This window comes from Melozone crissalis, unplaced genomic scaffold, assembly GCF_028551555.1.
Source record: "Melozone crissalis strain CALT ecotype California unplaced genomic scaffold, PUWL_Pcris_2 ptg000027l_1, whole genome shotgun sequence".
NCBI lineage: Eukaryota > Metazoa > Chordata > Aves > Passeriformes > Passerellidae > Melozone > Melozone crissalis.
This window is the reverse complement of record NW_026535805.1, coordinates 78677936-78697360: the sequence shown is the minus strand read 5'-3', so window position 1 is coordinate 78697360 and position 19425 is coordinate 78677936. Positions and strand designations below refer to the sequence as shown.

The following is a 19425-nucleotide window of genomic DNA, read 5'->3' as shown; positions in this document are numbered from 1 at the left end:
AGAATCTGTACGGTTTCATGCACTTTTGACACACTTCAGAATCTGTGCTTTTCCTAGAGGTGAAATGCTTGAGGGAAAGAAGCCACTTTAGTTCAGAGTGAGCTAAGACAGACAGAGACTTGCATCCATGCTGGTGAACATTCCATGCTTCTAGGAAAAGGCACATGCAAAATGGTAAGTGTGAAATGGTGGCACAGCACTGCAATCTGAACACCACCAAGATGCAGCCCTTCCACAGCTCCTGTGCTAGATTTTGTGGTTAGCACAAAATTTACCTTCCCTTCGTTTCAAGGCACGACAGCTGAACCACTCAATATGTTTAAAGCTTTGGTGCCTTTCTCACAGACCTGTTATATTCAGCCTTTTAATGTAACATACATAAGAAGACCTTACAGTATTTACAGCTGATCTTCCTTTAAGTTATCTGGGATGGCTTTCATCCTCACTGAAATTTTGAAGACTTGATCCTTTTGTAGAATTCTCACAAACAGTTACAGAATGCATTTGCATGCTAAGAGAGTTTCACTGTCTTATTGATTTCCTGTTCATCAATTAAGTGGAACAATAATAAGAATGAGAATACATTCCAGGTAATTTGCATCTCACTTGGTTGGCCAGATAATTGAAACACTAAGCAGAATCCATTGAGAGGTAATCCACAGCATATACTGTAATAACCCTTTACTTAAGAGTTTTTACTTCAAAATTTTATCATTAATTATAAGTAATTTATTACATATTATTAAATATATGTCATAGGACATATATTTAATAATATGTAGGCCAAGAGAATTAAATCTGCGCAGAATAAAGAATAATAAAGTACATTTTGGATTTTTTAAACATCACATTCAAAGTTTTTTGCAAAATGTAATCCATTTATCAACTATACACTTATGAGACTTAAACTCACCAAATTTTTGTCATGCAAGATCTCAGAGGAAATACTCATTTAAGTTCAAGGATTTATCCACAGAAGCATCAACAGGACTCTTTGACCCTCAATACAGTACTGAAAAGCTCCCAAGTATGTAAACTAATATTTGACAGAAGAGTAAATATACAAGTAACTTTCTCTGAGACTTTAAATGTAACTTTGCAACTTTGCCATAATTAAATTGTACTGCTCAGGATAATGGTAAGAGGTGGATGTAGCATGAAATGTTCCCTCCTCTTAAAAAAGCCATGCTTTGGCCAGAAGCAGCAACCCACTAGGTGTTATTCCCTTCATAAGTGATACTGTGGCCAAGTCTAGAGGGCAGAGACCTTTCATTCTGACTGTGTCTGCAGTGTTAGCTGAATTCCAGGACAGCTTTAGTACACTAGCTCCACAACAAATCCATTTTTTTACCCAGGTTACAGTCTACACTGCTGAGGAGAAGCCAACACTGTGATATTCGCTGACATCCAGAGGTCTACCATGCCCAAAACTCAAAGAAAGTTGTTGGAGGCGGAGGGGTAAACAAAGAGGTATCAGACAAGAACCTGGCCATGCCATTTAGGAAGACAGGGGTGGATACCAGGAGAAGTGAAGAGGCTTGGAGCTTATAAAGTTTGACTGGGATATGTAGTCTGCAAGCATGACAGAAAAAATGCTACCCTGTACAGACCATGCCGCAGAATTGGGCAGGGGCAAAAAGTTTTGTCACATTCATCTAGAGACTTAGGTTTGCTGGATAAAAAGTACCTGCCAAGATGGAAACATGCTCTGCCCTTCTGACTCTGCTATAAACACTCTAATGTTAACTAACTCCTTTAGCTCTACCTTGAATGTAAACTATGATGCCACTTTTGGAACATGTCTGAAATTACGTATAAAAAACATGTCCACTAATTCCTAAACAGGGCATATAAACTGAGACAAGGACATTTCATCCTACCATGAAGAGTTACAGAAAGTGACACGTTATTTCCCTTGCAGTCGTGTAAAAGGAATATGACAGAAAATCGACATTTTAGTTACTATAACTAAACTACATAGGGTAACCAAAGTTACATTTCAGCATAGGCAGGACAGAAATACCTTTAAAGACCAGAAAGTTATTTAGCTGAAAGTAATTTAAGAGCATTCTCCTATAACTTTGGGTTGTGTGACATTTGAATAGTAAATCCAAGGTACTCTCCAGGTTTTCTCTTTATAGTGACACAACCTCCAGAGAGGAAGCCAGCCCAACTGACCAGGAAGTCTCTCAGAGGGGCTATGGAATCAAATCTTGGGCAGCTGGATACTCAGTCTGTGTTGGCAATGCTGGGAAATCATGTATTATTTCCTAATTACAAAGCAACATGTATGAATGCTGGCCTGCATATACATGAAGTTTGCTCAGTTTGCTAGACACGTATTGAACTTTAAGTGATTACTTCAATATTACAAGCTCTCTGCAAAACCACAGGGTGCAATACAGGGTCTCAAAATGTTAGCAATTTATAGGTTAAATAATTGAAGAAAAGCAAGGGATGAAAAAGCAGAGGCAGGGGTCAGTATTTTCTGAGAAACTAAATTAGATTACTAAATCTCAGCAAATATGAAAGAAAATGGTTAAGCAGCTTAGGGAGCATGACTAAATTCCACTGATTAGGAATGACACTCCCACATTTGAGAATTCCTTCCCTTGGCCCACCTGCCATGATGACTGACTTAGAAAGGTTTAAATCACAAATGAGTTTGGTAATTACTTGGATTGGTTAGAACAATGTGAAGAAAACATAAGGTTAACCATGAGTGGGGTGGAGAATATATTTCATTTATAAATAAAATACAAAATTTCCACATTGTTCCACATTTCTAGTTAACTGAACACATGGATAGCAAAAGGGTTTTTTTTCCCCTACACACTCAGATGCAAGTTGAAGTTTTTTTAAGGAAAAGCAATAATAGACTACAATGATACTTTTTAAAGCAAGTTTCTCTTAGAGATCTATGTCAGAGGTGAGGGAAAAGTCTCCTAATGCATGAGTTTGCCATGAGTTTTTAACTAGAGCTAGTAATCTTGTTTTCAAGTATTTAGTATTTCAAATATTTAGTATCTGCCCTGTGAAACTGTGAAAGTTTACAGATTCACAGAAAGCCAAAATTTGAATCTTCTGTTTAGTAACAATATCTTCCAACTACATTCCAACAGCTGTTTAAAAATACAATACACTGAAATAACATGGTTTATGACAGGGGACTCTACAAGTTATTTGGCAAACAGTACAAAAGTATTATTTGTCCCACAGAGCCACTGATGACAATGCTGTCTTGTGTAACCTTTCAAAAAACACTTATGATAGAGCTCTCCTGTGTAACCTTTCAAAAAACTAGTTGAAGTGAAAAATTTTTCTCAAAAAATGTCTTTTGAGAGTAGAAAAAGCTGAAAAGTCCCATGATTTTTAAATATAACACAAATGTGGGCATGTAGGTTTTCCCTAATGCAAATACCAGTCTGCTGGCCATATTAGCAGAGTCAGCTTTGTTATGCCCCCACAGATCTTGCCCAGACATCTTTTTCTCTAGAGATCTGGCCCTTCTGGAGCTGCCAGCCATGATGTCTCCCACAGTTGCAATGCAAAGAACAGGGGTAAGTGAAATAGGGGAGTGAAGAGGATTTCATGTGGCTGTTGCTGTGCAACCAATATACTAGGGGACTACAATTCCCCATATCCTGCAAAACATCAAGGTTTCTTCTTTCTCCAAGGAACAAGCCCAACCCTTCCTGACTTCTGCCTGAGTCTTCTATAGCAAAAATAAAACGAAGCAAAGGGAGAGAGGAAAAAAGAAAGAACTGCAGATAATTATAAAGTGTATAATTCAAAACAAGAAGAACTAGGCCAAGAAAAATACCTGAAGAGTAACCATAAATTCCTCAGGCTTTGAAAGCATTTGGTTGTGCAACTTTGGTCTAAAACAAGCAAGTGTTAAAACTGTGAAAAAAATTCAAATTAGGAAAGAAATGAAAAAAATTATATATGAAAAATTCTCTTTAGAACAATTACAATTGAATTATAATTGCTTTTTCTCAACTTATTGCCAAATTGTCTAGTTTTAGAAGTTTGAAAATCATGCCACGTAGAATTATTTAACCAGCAGATTTATTTTTTTCCCTAAAAATAGAAGGGCAGAATCTTAAAAGCTGAAGTTCAAATGTATCTGCTACATGTACATGCTGCAGAAGAAAGAGAAAACCTTCTTTATTCTGCCCTTGAAATAAATATTGACTCAGATTAGACCAAAGCTCTCTGAAGTTCAGTAGTTCAACACTCTGTCCTTCCTAAACAAAAAACCCCTTTTTGTGTAGGTAAAGTGTTCCTAAAAAAAATAAAATTAAATTAGAGAGTTAGTCCAGTCATATGCTGCCTGTAGTCTAAAGCTGCCTCTGATGAGAGCCAACATAGTTATTATCCAAGACTCTTCATGGCTTTAAGGGAACTACAGATGAGAAGCAGCTTACTATTTGATGGAATACATACAAGCTTACTTCATCATCAATAATTTACTTCCTTTCTCCATGTTGTATTGACCAAAAGTTTTCTTTCTATGCTTTGGTTCTAATCTTTACATGTTTTCCAAATTGAGTGCACTTTGTAAACACAGGGAAAATAAAGGCAAGGAATCCAGATATCTTGTTGGTCTCTAGAGTGATAAAAAGAAATATCACTCTATTTAATGTGCTTTAAGTATTTCTGTTCATCTACAGGGTTACTAATAATTAACCTTGTGTGTCAACCCCTGTTCTACGGACTGCTGGTTTTGTAAGTTCATGTTCACATTGAAAGGATTAAAAGAATAGTTCAGCAGATTACAGTGCATTATCAGAGTGGGCAATTACTTTGGTCTGATTCAATTATAATTCTTGTTCCTGTCACAAGTGTACAGTATCAGCCTAAGAACAGGGCTGAAAACCTTTTCAAGTGTACCCAACACTTTTAAATATAAAGAATAAAAATTAAGACAAAAACAAAAACTTGTTTGCAAGCTGAGTGTTTGGTAGGCTGAAGGTGCTTGTATTCCATCCTAGTAAATGCCCTTATAATCCCCTTTCTGTATCATCCTTAGGCAGCTGTGGACACAGCAGCAATGCAAAAACTGTCCAAAATAAATGTGATGTCATTAATACATCTAGCACCTGACAGCATAAACAACAGGGGGAAAAAAAAGCAGAAGAGAATGGAATCTGTTACTTGGGTGACTGCTGGTGCATGTTTAGGAGCTAGTTCAGAAAAGATATTCCTGACCCTTACAAATATATCACAGACAGTACCTCACTAAACCTTGAATGAGAATCACTCTACAACTGCACGAGCAAAACTTGTGTCACTGCATTATAGCAGAAGCTCAGGAAATTCCAGGAAATCATCCCCTGGGTATCAGTGGCAAGAGGGAAGCCTGGAAAAGCAATTGCTTGCAGAGCCTGAAGTCTGGTTAATGTCATCAGAGTGAATATTTGTGCATGAAAATTTTCTTCAAATCACTGATCCTCTCATCCCTCTCCACCCAGAAGGATTAACAGCAAAGGGAAATTAGATCAGCCTTATGCAGCTTCAAACTATGTCAGGTCCCCTCTAGAGAGGATCAGGAAGCAGTACCCAACACTCTCCAGTATCCAGTTGTTCTTTGTCCTCAAAACTGAGCCTTAACAAATACCATCAGTTCACTTTTCTTAGCAGATTTATTTTCTGCAGCAAGCTACCTGCCCAGCAGCAATTTCTCCAATCTTCCAAATCTTTCTAGTGTCAAGGAAAATCTCCAGGGAAAGAAATTACAACAGCAGTGTTTCCAATGAAAGATAAATGTTATTCTTCACACCACTATATCAATGTTAATAATGCCAACCAGACTGTTGCAGTGGAAGAACAGGAGTTTTTTTCCAGCTTTTAATAAGTGTGTCACAAAACACACTTATTCCCTCTCTTTTGTCTTTTATTCAGAACATTTAAAGACAAAGACAAGAAGAATATAAACAAAGGTTAAAAATTTAACTTGTTACCAAAACCAAAAACAACCACAGGACATTACTGGATATATATAGGACTGTATTTCTCTGTGTGGCAATGCACATTCCCTTGGTAAAGAAGGTAAAGAACTGGTATTTAGCTCAAAATTAGAACTTCAGATAAATAATAATTTTACCTTGTGGCTATAGCTTCAGCAAGCCTATCTTGAGACACCGCAATTTTACATATGCTCAATTAGAAATTTTTTCCATACTTACCGGTGGTCCCCGGGGTCCTGTTGGACCTGCTTCTCCCTCTGGGCCCTGCTGACCCTGTTTTGGGGAACAAATTTGAAATGCAACAAATTGGAGAAGTGATTTTTTTTTTACACATATTTCTAGATCTTTTGTATAAGATTAATGGTTTTACCTGTTTACCAGGATTTCCCATTAACCCTGGCACCCCAGGAGGACCTTTATTACCCTGTTGGGCAGAAGATGAAAAATATTAGCAGAGCCAATGGTTTGCATTTCCATTTTGAAATCAAAAATTAAAATAAGCAAAGCAGTAAGGTCTAAACACAATCAGCCTGTGTTAATGTTATAACTTCTGCCTTATTTTTAGTGTTCTTTTAACTTTGACCAAAACTTCCTATCTAATTTTTCAAAAAACAGATTTCAGTTCCTTTGCTGTTTATGTGCTGACAAATCCCAAATAGATTTGATTGCTGCTTTCAAATCGCAGAAGGCAATATCACTCCATGTAATTTCAGACAAAAGTCATGTCTCAGTCTAGTTTTCTTTTTCAATTACTTACAGCTAAACTCAAGCCTCATTGTCTTAAACATTCCTCCTTCTCAATCTTACAACAATTTTTTAAACTAAATTGGAATTGATGCTGCAATTTGGTGCTACCTAAATAGAGGTAACAACCCCTGTGATTGAAACAGCTTAGGGTGGCTATAAATACTATTCTTATTACAAGATGGTTCATTTCAAGATGCAGTGAGGTAGGCACATCAAAATCTTTCTCTAGCAACGATCTCCACAAACTTAAAAGGAAATGGCCTTCTTAGGGTATTACTTAATGCCTAGAATAATGAAAACCACATAATGTAGCACAAGAATCATGAAAATGTACAGGCCAAAGTTGAATAAAAACTGTATTCCTTCTGCCTAAGGTTTGTCTCTTAACACAAGAAGGTTAGTACAATTTCATTGAATATTTTAGAACTTTAGATACTTTAGCACTTTATTTGTACTTTAGATAAGAAAAACAATACTCAAGATGTTTTACCTTTGGGCCAGGAATGCCTTTCATACCTGGAGAGCCTGGGAAACCCTGAAAGAAAAAAGATTTACATTTATTTGTTGTTAAGATGATTGGAAATGGTGTCTAAAAAAATATTTCTCATGCTTGAGTATTTCTAATCCTTTTATTTTATATTAAAACACTTATTCAATAAGGGACCAAGCTTGAATTCTTTCTGTTTACAAAGTAACAGATAAGAAGTATTAATCTTTCTTCATAAATTGCAAAGGTAGCATGGATAGGCGAGGAGTTGTGACTTTTTCTGTCTTAGACTAGAAATACATGCTTGTCCCAGTGTGCTGAGACTGGAGATGCAGAGTTTTACAGATACCTTTGGACATTTTTCATTCCCTCCTCACTTCTCTGCAACAGCTCACAGCAAGTATGCTTTTACTAAATTGTCTTCCAGGCTCAGGATTTCACTTAGTATTACAAATTTATGTCCAGTTCTGTCTTAAAACATCTCCATTACTATTCCTCACAGCAATTATTCCTATAGCAAAGTGTTTTAAAGGGGTTTCTATTTAGTTTTTGACAACTGGTACAGTTTGCAGACTTAGTTAATGCACAAGGATTACCTTCTGCAAGAGCCATAAAGCACCAGTGATTCCCTGTAAGTTCCCCACAGGGAATACACTGGAGACCTCCAAGCCACCCACAGAAAGAAGCAGGAGTGTGATGCATTCCAGATGTTCTGAGCCAGCAGAATATCAAAGGATGATTGTTCATGGAAGGTATGTCAGACTTGCAGCTCAGCTTTTCCTGCCCAGTTAGGGAATAGCTGGGCCCCAGCCAATATTAAGAGACCAGCCCTAATTATGGGGTGACACCATAGGATCCAGGGGGTCTCAGGTAGGAGAAACACAAGAAGAGTCACATCCTGGCCACAAGTGTATTGTGAGGCCAAGCTCCCCACAATGGCATCCTAAGGAGATTTAGACTGCTGTACAAAGGTTTTGCAGACACATAGCAGAATTTCCCCTTGCATTACACACACTGTCCCCTGAGCCTTTTGCTTAGATTTTCACTAGAATTACTCCAACATCAGAGTCAAATCAACCAATACACAGCCTTTCTATGATTTGAACTGAGCCTACCTTTCAAAGGTAAAATACTCAATACTTACTGGCAATCCCTGGAGCCCTGTATCACCTGGAGCTCCAGGTTTTCCTGGTTCACCCTGTAAAACATTTTAAGTTGTAATTTATGCAAATCAAACATGACGGAAAATTTTATTTCTGGAACACAGAGTTGACATACTTTTGGATCTGTAGTACAGAAATGTTAATTCAATTACCCTAATAATGTGCATAAAGCCATGAGCAGCAGCCACAAATTAATGAACAAATCTAGGGCACTACCAAAGCTCATAAACATGCCAGTTGTGTCTTACTTTAGCTCCAGGCATGCCAGGGATCCCTTCACGGCCATCAACTCCTGGTAAACCCTGGAAAAAAGAAAAAAAAATTATTGTAATAGTGAAAAGATTTTGCCTAAGTCCTAATATGCAAAGTAGCATTGAATGAAGCAAATAAATAAATTAAATATACATACAGGCTCTCCTTTAGGCCCAGGGAGGCCATTTATTCCTCTTGTACCTTGAGGACCCTAAGAATAATAACAATATTTAAAAATTAAGCTAAAGACAATGAAATGGCAGCTGAAAAGAATGTCAATGCATACTCATTCAGATATACATTATTTAGAGAGTACCAGTTATGCAATGTTTATATGCCATTAAGTAATTAATGTTTGCAAGTCAACAAGAGTCAAAATTTGTCTGTGCTCACCCTTTCTCCCTTTGGACCTGCCTCTCCTAGTGGACCTCTCTGTCCTTGATCCCCCTACAGAAAAAAAATAAATTTTAGAAATAAAATCAGAATAAACTTCCTTGTATTTTTTAGCTAAAACTCTCAGAAAATCAACAAATATAATTCATATTTGGTGAAAGTAGACAACTCAAAGTCACACTATACTTAAAAATGCAGTTTTTTAAAACTGCAGTTGACAGATATATTTTAAAAAAACACAGCTCAAGCCATCATCACCTGAGCATTCAGGAGTGTCAAAGCAAAGAATGTCGCACTTGTTTAACACAGAGTTACAAGCACAAATTCCAGCTATGGAAGCAGAGAGGAAGGAAGAATTTAAGAAAAAAAAAATCAACCAAGTACCCCAAACAAATAAAACACACACTAAAAACCTCCAACAAAAATTGCCCAAATCACCCTGTATGAGTTTTGTTCTGGTTTGATACCTGAAAAATTCCAAGCCACCCTAATGCACAGCAGGAAGAGGAAACCATAACATACTAAGAAGTTAAAATGGGTTCATCTACCTCAAATTCTTTGAGAACATTAAGACATTACTTGGTATCACTGTAATATCATTTATTCACCTGTGGGGAATCAATAGAATTGGATTAATCAGAGGCTTCTTTGATTCACAGCTGCAAAGCTGCACTAACTGGGAAGTGCTGGGAGAACCCCAAACTCTACTTACAGGTGCACCAGGAAGACCTTGGGGACCAGGATCACCATCAAGACCACGAGCTCCCTACCAAACAAATAGATAACACAAGACAGATATTAAAGTGAGCTGCTGGAGCACTAACAACTTATATGTCCTCCTGCTTTGCTAGGAGCTACAAAGTCTCTACAGATGAGAGGGCTTTATGTCTCCAATTAAAAAAAAAAAATCCATTTTTTTCTTTTTTTTTTGTGGAGATATGAAAGCAAATATATTTAAATATTAAAAAAATATCAGTCAAAAAACAACATTCAAATCACTCTCTAAAAATCTAGGAAGGAGGTAGACCTTTACATGTTACTTCAAAAATCTCTGTGTCTTCTTTAATAATACTATATCCTTCACCACATAATAGAATAACATCAAATTATGCAGAGAAATCATCAAGTGCACTGCTGCTATTTTTATTGCGTATGTTTCAAGGAAACAATGCAATCAATGCCCTGTAAATAAAGGTAAATGGAGAGAAAAAAACGTTTTAAAAAAGATTTAGAGAGAACATGGAACTCATTAGTCAAACAGATGTAGTAAATGTTTAAAGTAGACAAAACATTACAGAAAATATAGGCAAATAACTGCAAAGAATTAGAACACACAAAGGCCAGAAGAGTGAAGTACAAGATAGTAATAGCTTAGCCAACACATCCAAGATGTTAGGAAGGATCAATCATGAGAAGATTCATAATCAGGAGAAATTTGATGTTGCCTCTAAGGACAGATGATCACAAGATTTACATGATTTGACTTCTGGAGAAGGAGACAATGGCAGGATTGCTGTGTTCTACTCCTTTCAGAAATTTTTACTATACAGCTTTAACAAGATCATGAGAATAGAAATGTAGCACCCAGGTTTGAAGTAACAAAAGACAGAAAGACTTAGACAAACAAAAGGAAAATTGTCCAGCAAAGTAAGAACCCAATAAATATTAATCCCACTGGCAGCAATTTAAGACACAGAGATGTCAAAGAAAGAATGGGGAAAAGAACAAACTCTCAATAAAAACTCCCGACTAAAACTCAGATGATGATGGAAGTAAAAAGCCTTAGGAAGATACAAATCACAGAGGGAGTACTTAATAAATTTTAGCTTTAATTAAAATGTGCTATAGTTTATAATTCTTATAACTTGCTATCTTGCTAACTACAAACTTGCATATATGTAAAACTGCCATAAATGCAAGGAGTGGGGGCAAGGAGTAAAGACTACATGTCTTTTATCAATCAGAAGGACTGAGCTACCTTTCTTCCTAACAAGAAGTGCAGTAGCTATGGAAATACAGCTGGCAGGAGAAATAAAATACAGGTGAAATAAAGAAGAAGCTTAAATAAGCTTTTAAAACATTCAGAGGTGTACATTTTTTTAAATACAGGCAATGTTATAGGAAGAAAGGTTAATACTCACTTTGGTACCTTTAGGTCCCATTATACCAGTTATACCTCTGATACCTAGAATGCCCTGAAATAGAAAAGTATATTCAAATTATGCTTAATTCTTCTCATCAGAACTGTCCTAGTTTTCAGAAAGAAGACTCAAGAGTTCTACACCCTTTCTTAACAATTATTTCAACTATTTTCTTAGTATTAAAGGAGACCTCTAACTACTGCTGCATTAGAATTCTTAACTTATATGGTAATTTGATATTTTACTAATTTTAGAATTTTAAAAAGAGTAACAGAACTATCAGGCTGTATTATAAAACCACAAATACACCACAAGGACAGAAAAAACCCATTAATTTTTCTTCTTGGTTACCTCAGAGTTGAAGCATTCTGACCTGCAGCTTGTGTGAAAGGAACATGACCAAATTTGCAAAAGTGCTAAGTTGTCTTAAGTGGGGGATTGGACAGATGAAGGAGATTTGACAGAGCCCCAGGGGCAGATAAAAAAGAGCAAGGCTTTTGAGAGTACAAGTGCTAAGTTTATGTGTTCACTAAGAGGCTAAACTGAGTAGACATCCTAATGCAGGAAGATGTATCATAACCATCATCACAGCTGTCATCACTTTCTCTCTATCACTTTCCCTCAAAAAGAGTCCTGTGGGAAACTTGGCTTCACTGTCTTCCTCTTCCCAAGAGACTGACACTGCCTGAGATGTCTCCTCCCTGCAGAGACCAAACCCCCAGGCATAACATGCTTGTCCTGCAGCTGCATTACTGAAACAGCTACAGGCCATTCCCCACAGCTTGGGCAAACCCAGTCCTCGAGCAGGTTCTACATTGGCAGCCTCTACTTGCTCCTCACAAAGCTGACTGGAATCTTGCACAGAACATTTGAAACCTTGTCAGCCCAAAAGGTGGGGAAAATCATGGTAATGCAACAAGCACTACAGCAGCCCCACAAGGGAGATGAACACAGCTTACTCCTGCTCCTCAGATCACAGTAAGCACACTGTGGTATCCAATACTTTCTATCAAAAACAACACCTCTCCCAGGGGTGGCTATCTTATGCAGATCTTGTCAGTGGAATACATTGGTTGGATTGCAGGTGCTGTGGTGGAGACTGGATACTCATCCCCATTCATTCATTTATGTAAGGAGCATATAAGGAGATACAGCAGAGTCCACAGACTCTCCATCTGTGCCTCTAAAGCATTCTGTGTCCTTTTTCACATGGATTATCTATCTGATATCACTTTCTGCATATTATGAATCATAAATTTTAATAAAAATGAGTAAAATGAATTGGTCCCCACAGTCCTTTCAGACAGCAGAAGCTGCCTCTTACCTAAGCACTTTGTCTGCATCAGGGCCTCAGGGATACCTTTTCAGGATCAATCATCAGAAGGAATGGACTCTTTCCTTTATTTAGTCTGTTCTTTACCTTTTTCTAGTCATAATCCAGAGGTTTATGTTGTCATATGTTTATGTTCATAGAGAATTTTGTGATTTAGCATTTAGGTGTCATGTGCCTAAAGGTAAGTTCCTGTATAGCATCAAATCTGGACAGCAATGGCATTAAATAAATGGCATTTTACAGCTAAGAAAAAAACATGAGACCCCATCAGAAAATAAACCATAGAAATTAAAGGTGTTATGCCTGTTTCTCCTCCTTAGAATGACCCCTTTATTCTGTTCCCTTGTCCTTTCCAGTCACAGTAACCCTAAGAGCTCCTCATAGGGAACAAGCTGAAGAGCTATGTGTCATAATGAAGCACAGTTATTCAGGACAATAAAATAACCAGATATGATTGAAGGATACTCCCTGTGCAAAAGGCAAAAAACATCAGGAAAAAAAAAACCCTGTTCTTCAGTGGTCACAACTTCATCCTCAAATCTTAGCTAAGTCTGAATTTCAGAGCTGATTGTGTTTCAAAAACAATGAAGTCAGAGTCATCAAAATTGTGAAAAAGAAGGTGAAAAAATGCAACTATTTTCACAATCTAAGCAGAACACAAAATTGAGGACATGAAATAGTTTTTAAAGATAGCCTTTCCATAGAACTATATGGAGCTTTGTGCCAAGCAATAATGTAGATTAGGAGGGACTTAAATAATTCTACTTTGATTCATAGACAATAATGCAGAATAAAGAGAAAGGTGTATGGAAGTTTTGTAATATTTATTTTCTGACAATAATAAGAAAAAAATATATGCCATTAGGAAGAAAATGAGTAAGATTTTAAAAGGAAATACTTTACTGGAGGGCCTTGAGTTCCCACTTCACCACTGGGTCCTTGGTCCCCTTCTTCACCCTGGGAAAGCAAAAGGAATGAATCTGTAGCCAATCCATACTGTGCATACTGCTGTGTCATTGTATGAGGTGCATGTCCTACTTAATGCTTTCTGTCATCATATCCCACTTGAAAGAAATCCAAATGAAGTCACACCACTTCCTCAGAAAGATACTAATTTAGGTTCACATTCAATTAAATTATTAGTCAAAAGGGTAATTTTAAAGAAACCTCAGTACAAAGAATAATGATATTTTACCCTTAATCTGTCATTCCATTTTTCTTGGCATTAACGCCTTTAGGATTTCGTCAGGAACTGCAGTAACAGGAAAGGAGTAAAGGGTACAAACTGCACGAGGGGGAATTTAGGTTATATGGTAGGAAGAAATTCTTTACTGTGAGGGCAGTGAGACACTGGAACAGGTTGCCCAGGGGGGTTGTGGATGCCCCAACCCTGGCAGTGCTCAAGGCCAGGCTGGGTAAGGCCTGGAGAAACCTGCTCTAGTGAGAGGTGTCCCTGCACATGGCAGAGGGGCTGGGACTAGATGATCTTTAAGGTCTATTCCAACCTCTTAATATTCTAGGATTCTATGAATTCTTGTTCTTCCAGACTAAAAGTGCAAAAAGTTTTCTCTAATGGTTTTCCCTGCAGCATTGAAGCATGGACAAAGGCAGGGCAAATCTGAAAATTACTTGTAAATATTTCAATATTAAAGAGGTTATATAAAAAGGTTAATTCAAATTAAACACCTTGAGAGAGTTAACATTTCAGTTTTCAAGACGAATCAGATTTGGCCTCTCTTTATGAACTTACACTATGTCCTTTCCCTCTCAAATGTATTTTTCCATCTTATTCATTTAAGTACTCATCTGTGCTGCAGCTAACTTGGTAAATAAAGGGAATTATCCTGCATTTAAACGTTTGAAAGTTTTTCAATTAATAAACTTAGCTTTAATTTTCCCCATAAGTTTTATAATAATTAAATTGAACAATCAAAATCAAAAGCAAGAGGAGTATGACTTGTGCATCATAATAAATAGATTGTACAGGTGAATAAAGAATAGAGAAGTGCCTTTGGTTACTCTGGAGCACCATGATATGTAGTATCACTTCATGCATTCTGTTAAAACAATTAATACTTCTAACAGAATATAATACTGTTTTTGAAGATGAGGCTAAACTACTGTAAGTTTGCTAAAAACAACAGCAGTTTTTTCCTCTTTTTTTATTTTACCTTATAACCTTGTTTTCCTGGTTCACCAGACTCTCCTTTTGAACCTTTTTGCCCCTAAAATAAACACAAAAAACCAAAATAAATTAATAAATAGAGACTATTCAAAATTAAAATACAGTTTTCCCAAGCAGACATAGACTACTGAGAGCTGTCTTGCTTTTCCCTCTCAAACCCCATTCACTACTCCTTCCTCACCTGTCTAGGAAACACTACTTACTAAGTACCATGCTCAAAATCTCTGCTTCTGGATCTAACAAGGCTGCATTTCTTGGCAGGTTAGTATTACTTCTTATGTTATCCAACAAAAATTTCCTGAGGCCAACAGTATTTCTGGAAACCAGCAAAGAATATCTTTTAAAAAAATCTTAGCTAAAAGGAGACTCAAAACATGCGAATTCCAATTCAGTATGTTACAGGTCTCCCAGGAAGAGAAAAAGAAGTCAAAAAGATCAAGGATTTGGGGAAATATTTAGAGTTTCCGGAGTCAGAGCACAAATTATCCAGGAAGTGAATGAAGCAATCCTTCTCACACTTTAATCCTCTCAGGACCACACATAAATTTTACAGTGAAGGTTAGAGGAATAGCAAGAGATTTCAACAACAACAGGTTGTTTTGGCAGTCAAGAGCTGAATAACCATAAGCAACCACAGTGATGCAATCTTTTTTGAAATTAACAGGGAAATGTCCTTTTTCAAGTCAGTAATTACCCTTCCTAGTGCCTTGAGACAGCACCTCTGGAAGGAATGCTGGAACAAACAAGCTCTCTTACCTTCATACCCATTAAGCCAGCATGTCCTGGACGGCCAGGAGGACAAGCACTGGGACACTGGAAAAGCATTCACATAGTTATTACCCCTTAGGCTGAATAAGATTGTCTGAGATTACTTAAAAAGAAATAAAAACATGGACAATAATCTTACCAACAGGTCACCATCTTGCAGGCCAATCGTTCCCTAAATTAAATTAAATTTATCAAAATCAGCAATACAGAAATAGCAAGACATGAGTCATTAGGCAACACAGTGATTAGACAAAACTACTATCCAAAATGGAATCAGAAATACAATCAACCAAAGCATCTCTCACATGGAAAGCACCTTAACCTTATTATAGGACTGCAGGTCCCATCCTTTATCTTAGAACAGCTTTTCAAAAATCCCCAAAATATTTCTCTTGCTTTTTAAACTACATCAAATATACCTTCTGTTAAATATAGAACAAATATATCCAAACCCCATTAGTTTCCTACAGAAACCAAGGCAATTTCTACAATAAGAATAACTTTGTGCCATTCACCAAAAGATTCAGGTCTTTACAGAGAAAATTATTTTTACAGGGAAAACAATTTTCCCAAAAGTATTGGTAGATGACAGTTGCAATAAACTAGACATCAGTGTACAATGAGGTTGACTCAGTGGGGGGAAGGCCTTTTCTCATATTAAATCAAATACTTGATGGAAGCTAACAGGAGGTTTATGAGGCACAACAGGGAGAAAGATTATTTCACAGCAGCAGCTGGATTCTCTGGAGCTCTGGGGGAGGGAGCACACTGTTTCAGAGAAAAGCACAGGAGAGTTTAAGGAATAAGCTCCTAAAGAAAGGTCCTGTATGCACAAGGATTTTTAAAAGCCAAGAGTATTTGGGTGGTAATGTTATCAACTGGAGTGGGACTGTGGCACTCCAGAAACCTAAAACAGACAAAACTTTAAGGAATAGAAGCACAATACACCACTGACTACTCTTCTCCAATTTACCATTCACGTTTTTTGAAATGCTGCCTCCAATTCTCTGGCAACTGGCATTAAAACAAGAAACATAGCATAAATAAAGCATATGTATTTAGGATCTGTCCCAAAAGTGGGGAGAGAAGGTTCCCAGCAGAGGAAGACATCAGCACAACACCTTTCCCAGTGGTTTGCATTTCCCAGCCCCCAGACTGAGATGTGTCTGCCAAGCTCTCCATTTTATTTCTCTGGGCAGGTAATTTGCCACAAGATAAAGGCATAACACACATCCCTCCTCCCCAGAGGTTAAAAAAAGATAGCTGTTCCCCTGGAGAGGCAAAGCACTGCTATAAAGCTTTCTTTTATTCCCTGCAAGCAGATCTGATTGCAAGAAAGACATTAGAACTCAACCTACCTGCAAGTCTGTATTTCTGCCTCATGAGCCAAATATTTTTTTCTTCTCCTAACAGAGAAAAGCCTTCCTCTGCTGAGGTAATACCAGTGAGGCCCAACAAAGACTACATTTACAGTATTATGATCACAGGGGAATTTAAAACCCGTGAATTTGCAGTTTACAGAAACAGGAAGGCATCCTGACAGAAGCTACAAAATTTGCATTTTGAACTGCCTTTTTTTGACAATAAAAAGTGGAAACTTGCTTTCTAAGTGGAAGATCAAAATCTTTCTGATATCCTAAAGTCAGTATTCAGCTGTAGAACTCGGGGAGAAGATTTGTTCAAGCAGCAACAACACAAAATTCAGATGTAAGCACATATTAAACATATTCACTTACAGGAGGACCTGGAGGTCCTGGTAGTCCTGGTGGCCCTCTTTTTCCTGGATCTCCCTTAAAAAGGGTAAAATATTTTAGTTGATTGATAGTAATAATAACAAACAGCAGTCACAAAATCAGAGCATGCAACAACAGTGAGAAATTAAGTGGGTTCAAAAGGACAGACTGGGTAGGCAGTAAAACATCAACTCAACACGACTCCCAGAACAGAATGGAAAAATTACTTTTTCCAGTAGAACAGCAGCCATGTTGTGAAATAGGAGTCACAAGAAAAGCAAAACATTTTCACCTGCTTTAGAAAACTGAAACACCTGACCACAGGACTATCTATGCACTCCTCCTCTATAACTGCTATTAAGTTATGAACAAAAAGAATTATAGTAACTGGCAAAAGGAGACAGAGGAGAAAATCCACTTTTTCAGAGCACAAGAGGAATTTGCCAAGTTAGAATTTTTTCCCGTTTGTGAAATTTTGATGCTAAGTGCTCTTATAAGTAAAGCGAATATGGAACCTCTGCAAATTAGTTTTTGAAGGTTTTTAATTAAAATAGATCTAATAATTGGGCAGAGAACATATTTTAACTTAATATTGTCATTTCAATATTAATTTTACATTTCACTAAGTCATAAATGCAATAAACAAGATTAATATAGAAAAGGTATTAAATCTCAAAACATGAGAACTATAGAGCCAAATTTTCCATGCAATGCATAATTATATCATGGGATTCATCATTACAATGTATTATGGAGGCTTGGGATATAAATGGATTCAGATGCTGACTGCATTAATGGAGAATAGGCTCACATGCAGCTTTTGAAAAGGCATCACAGATGCAATTTCTGATTCAGGCAGTCTCTGAACTACCAACTGACTGACAGAATGTGTGACAGAAAAATGCCATTTTATAAATAGCCTGTACACTTCCCTTGGTATCCATTCTTGCCCTTCCTACAGACAAGACAGTGAGCTAGATGGATCATCTTCTGAAGCAAATTTGTAGTTTTTAATATTCTTTTTTAAATTCATTTATATAATTGCATTTAAAAGTAGGTTTTATTAAATAAAATTTTAATGCTATTTCAGATTTCAAGTAGAAAAGTACCAATTGGTTTCAGCTTCCATTTCAGTTAAGTGTGGTGTCAAAACAGGAGTGTGGTGCAACTGAGCTCACAGTTCAGCAGTAAGGTCAATAGATGGAGCCACACTTAAAGTGAGACAGAGAAGAAACACTGAATTGCCATACTCACTGCTGGTGTGCAAATGAAAATCAGTAGTTTGAGTAGTTAAGGTTTACATTTCCTGTCTTTCTGTCAGGTTTGCTTTTTTATTTCAGCTTTCCTTGAATAAGAGAATTAGGTATGGGACACACTGAAATGTTTAATTCTAATCTGACAGGTGGCCCTGACTTTGTGCTACATGTTGTTCTTATTTCTGATGAGCTTCAAACATAATCCTTCTTCTACCATTGATCACGACAGAGAAAAAAACTGGAAATGCTGTGATAGCCCAAATACTATTTAGATGGCCCATTTTTTCTTTAAATACCTTCTATTAATTGAATAAAGCTGCATTTTCAGCAAACACAGCAGTACTTACAGGTGGACCAGCAAGACCTACTTCCCCGGGAAGTCCTGCTGCACCAGCTGGACCCTGCAACAACCAAAGTAAATAATATTTCTATACCATATAACACCAATGTAACAAACATCCAAGGACTGGGAACATGGAATTCTCACAAACAACAAACCATGCCTTCAGACACCAATATTCTTGCCCCATATACCACAGACCTACACAACACTTCAGGCGTAGCGGAAGAAAACATACATAATAGCCACAGAACATCAGGATTAAACCCATCTCTTTTTGCACTGAATTACTTTCAATTGCAGTATAATAGCTTTATTAAATATTCAAACAGATTCATTGAACAGTATATTTATGAATTGTAAAATTGATACTTACAGGTGGCCCAAGAAGCCCCTTGCCCTGTGAAATATGGAAAAAAGAGATCAGAAATATGGGGAGGATTCCAAACTTAGTAAAGCTCTTTTCCAAGAACAGAGTCTTTCAGATAAAAAAAAAGGTGTAAAAAAGTCCCCATTTGATTCTGCAAAATTGTTTTGAAAACTTGTTTAACTACTCTTAAAAATCAATTTTATTATTAGGTAGTCGGTATCAGCATAGAATATTAAATTACTGGTTAACTTGCCTTGCAGTACCATTACACATATTTATAAACAT

At 37.0% G+C, this 19425-nt stretch overlaps 1 protein-coding gene across 1 annotated transcript in view; it reads right to left on the bottom strand.

Annotated features, from left to right (window-relative positions):
* COL9A1 (collagen type IX alpha 1 chain) overlaps positions 1-19425 on the bottom strand; it is a 61879-nt gene that overhangs the window by 18097 nt on the left and 24357 nt on the right. Inside the window, exons 13-28 of the mRNA XM_054279915.1 lie at positions 19147-19170; positions 18778-18831; positions 17178-17231; positions 15581-15613; positions 15430-15486; positions 14660-14713; positions 13392-13445; positions 11156-11209; positions 9727-9780; positions 9015-9068; positions 8779-8832; positions 8618-8671; positions 8351-8404; positions 7210-7254; positions 6343-6396; positions 6192-6245 (exon numbers count right to left, since the gene is read on the bottom strand). Coding sequence (XP_054135890.1) covers positions 6192-6245; positions 6343-6396; positions 7210-7254; positions 8351-8404; positions 8618-8671; positions 8779-8832; positions 9015-9068; positions 9727-9780; positions 11156-11209; positions 13392-13445; positions 14660-14713; positions 15430-15486; positions 15581-15613; positions 17178-17231; positions 18778-18831; positions 19147-19170 — 807 coding nt within the window. The remainder of the gene's footprint in view (positions 1-6191; positions 6246-6342; positions 6397-7209; positions 7255-8350; positions 8405-8617; positions 8672-8778; positions 8833-9014; positions 9069-9726; positions 9781-11155; positions 11210-13391; positions 13446-14659; positions 14714-15429; positions 15487-15580; positions 15614-17177; positions 17232-18777; positions 18832-19146; positions 19171-19425) is intronic.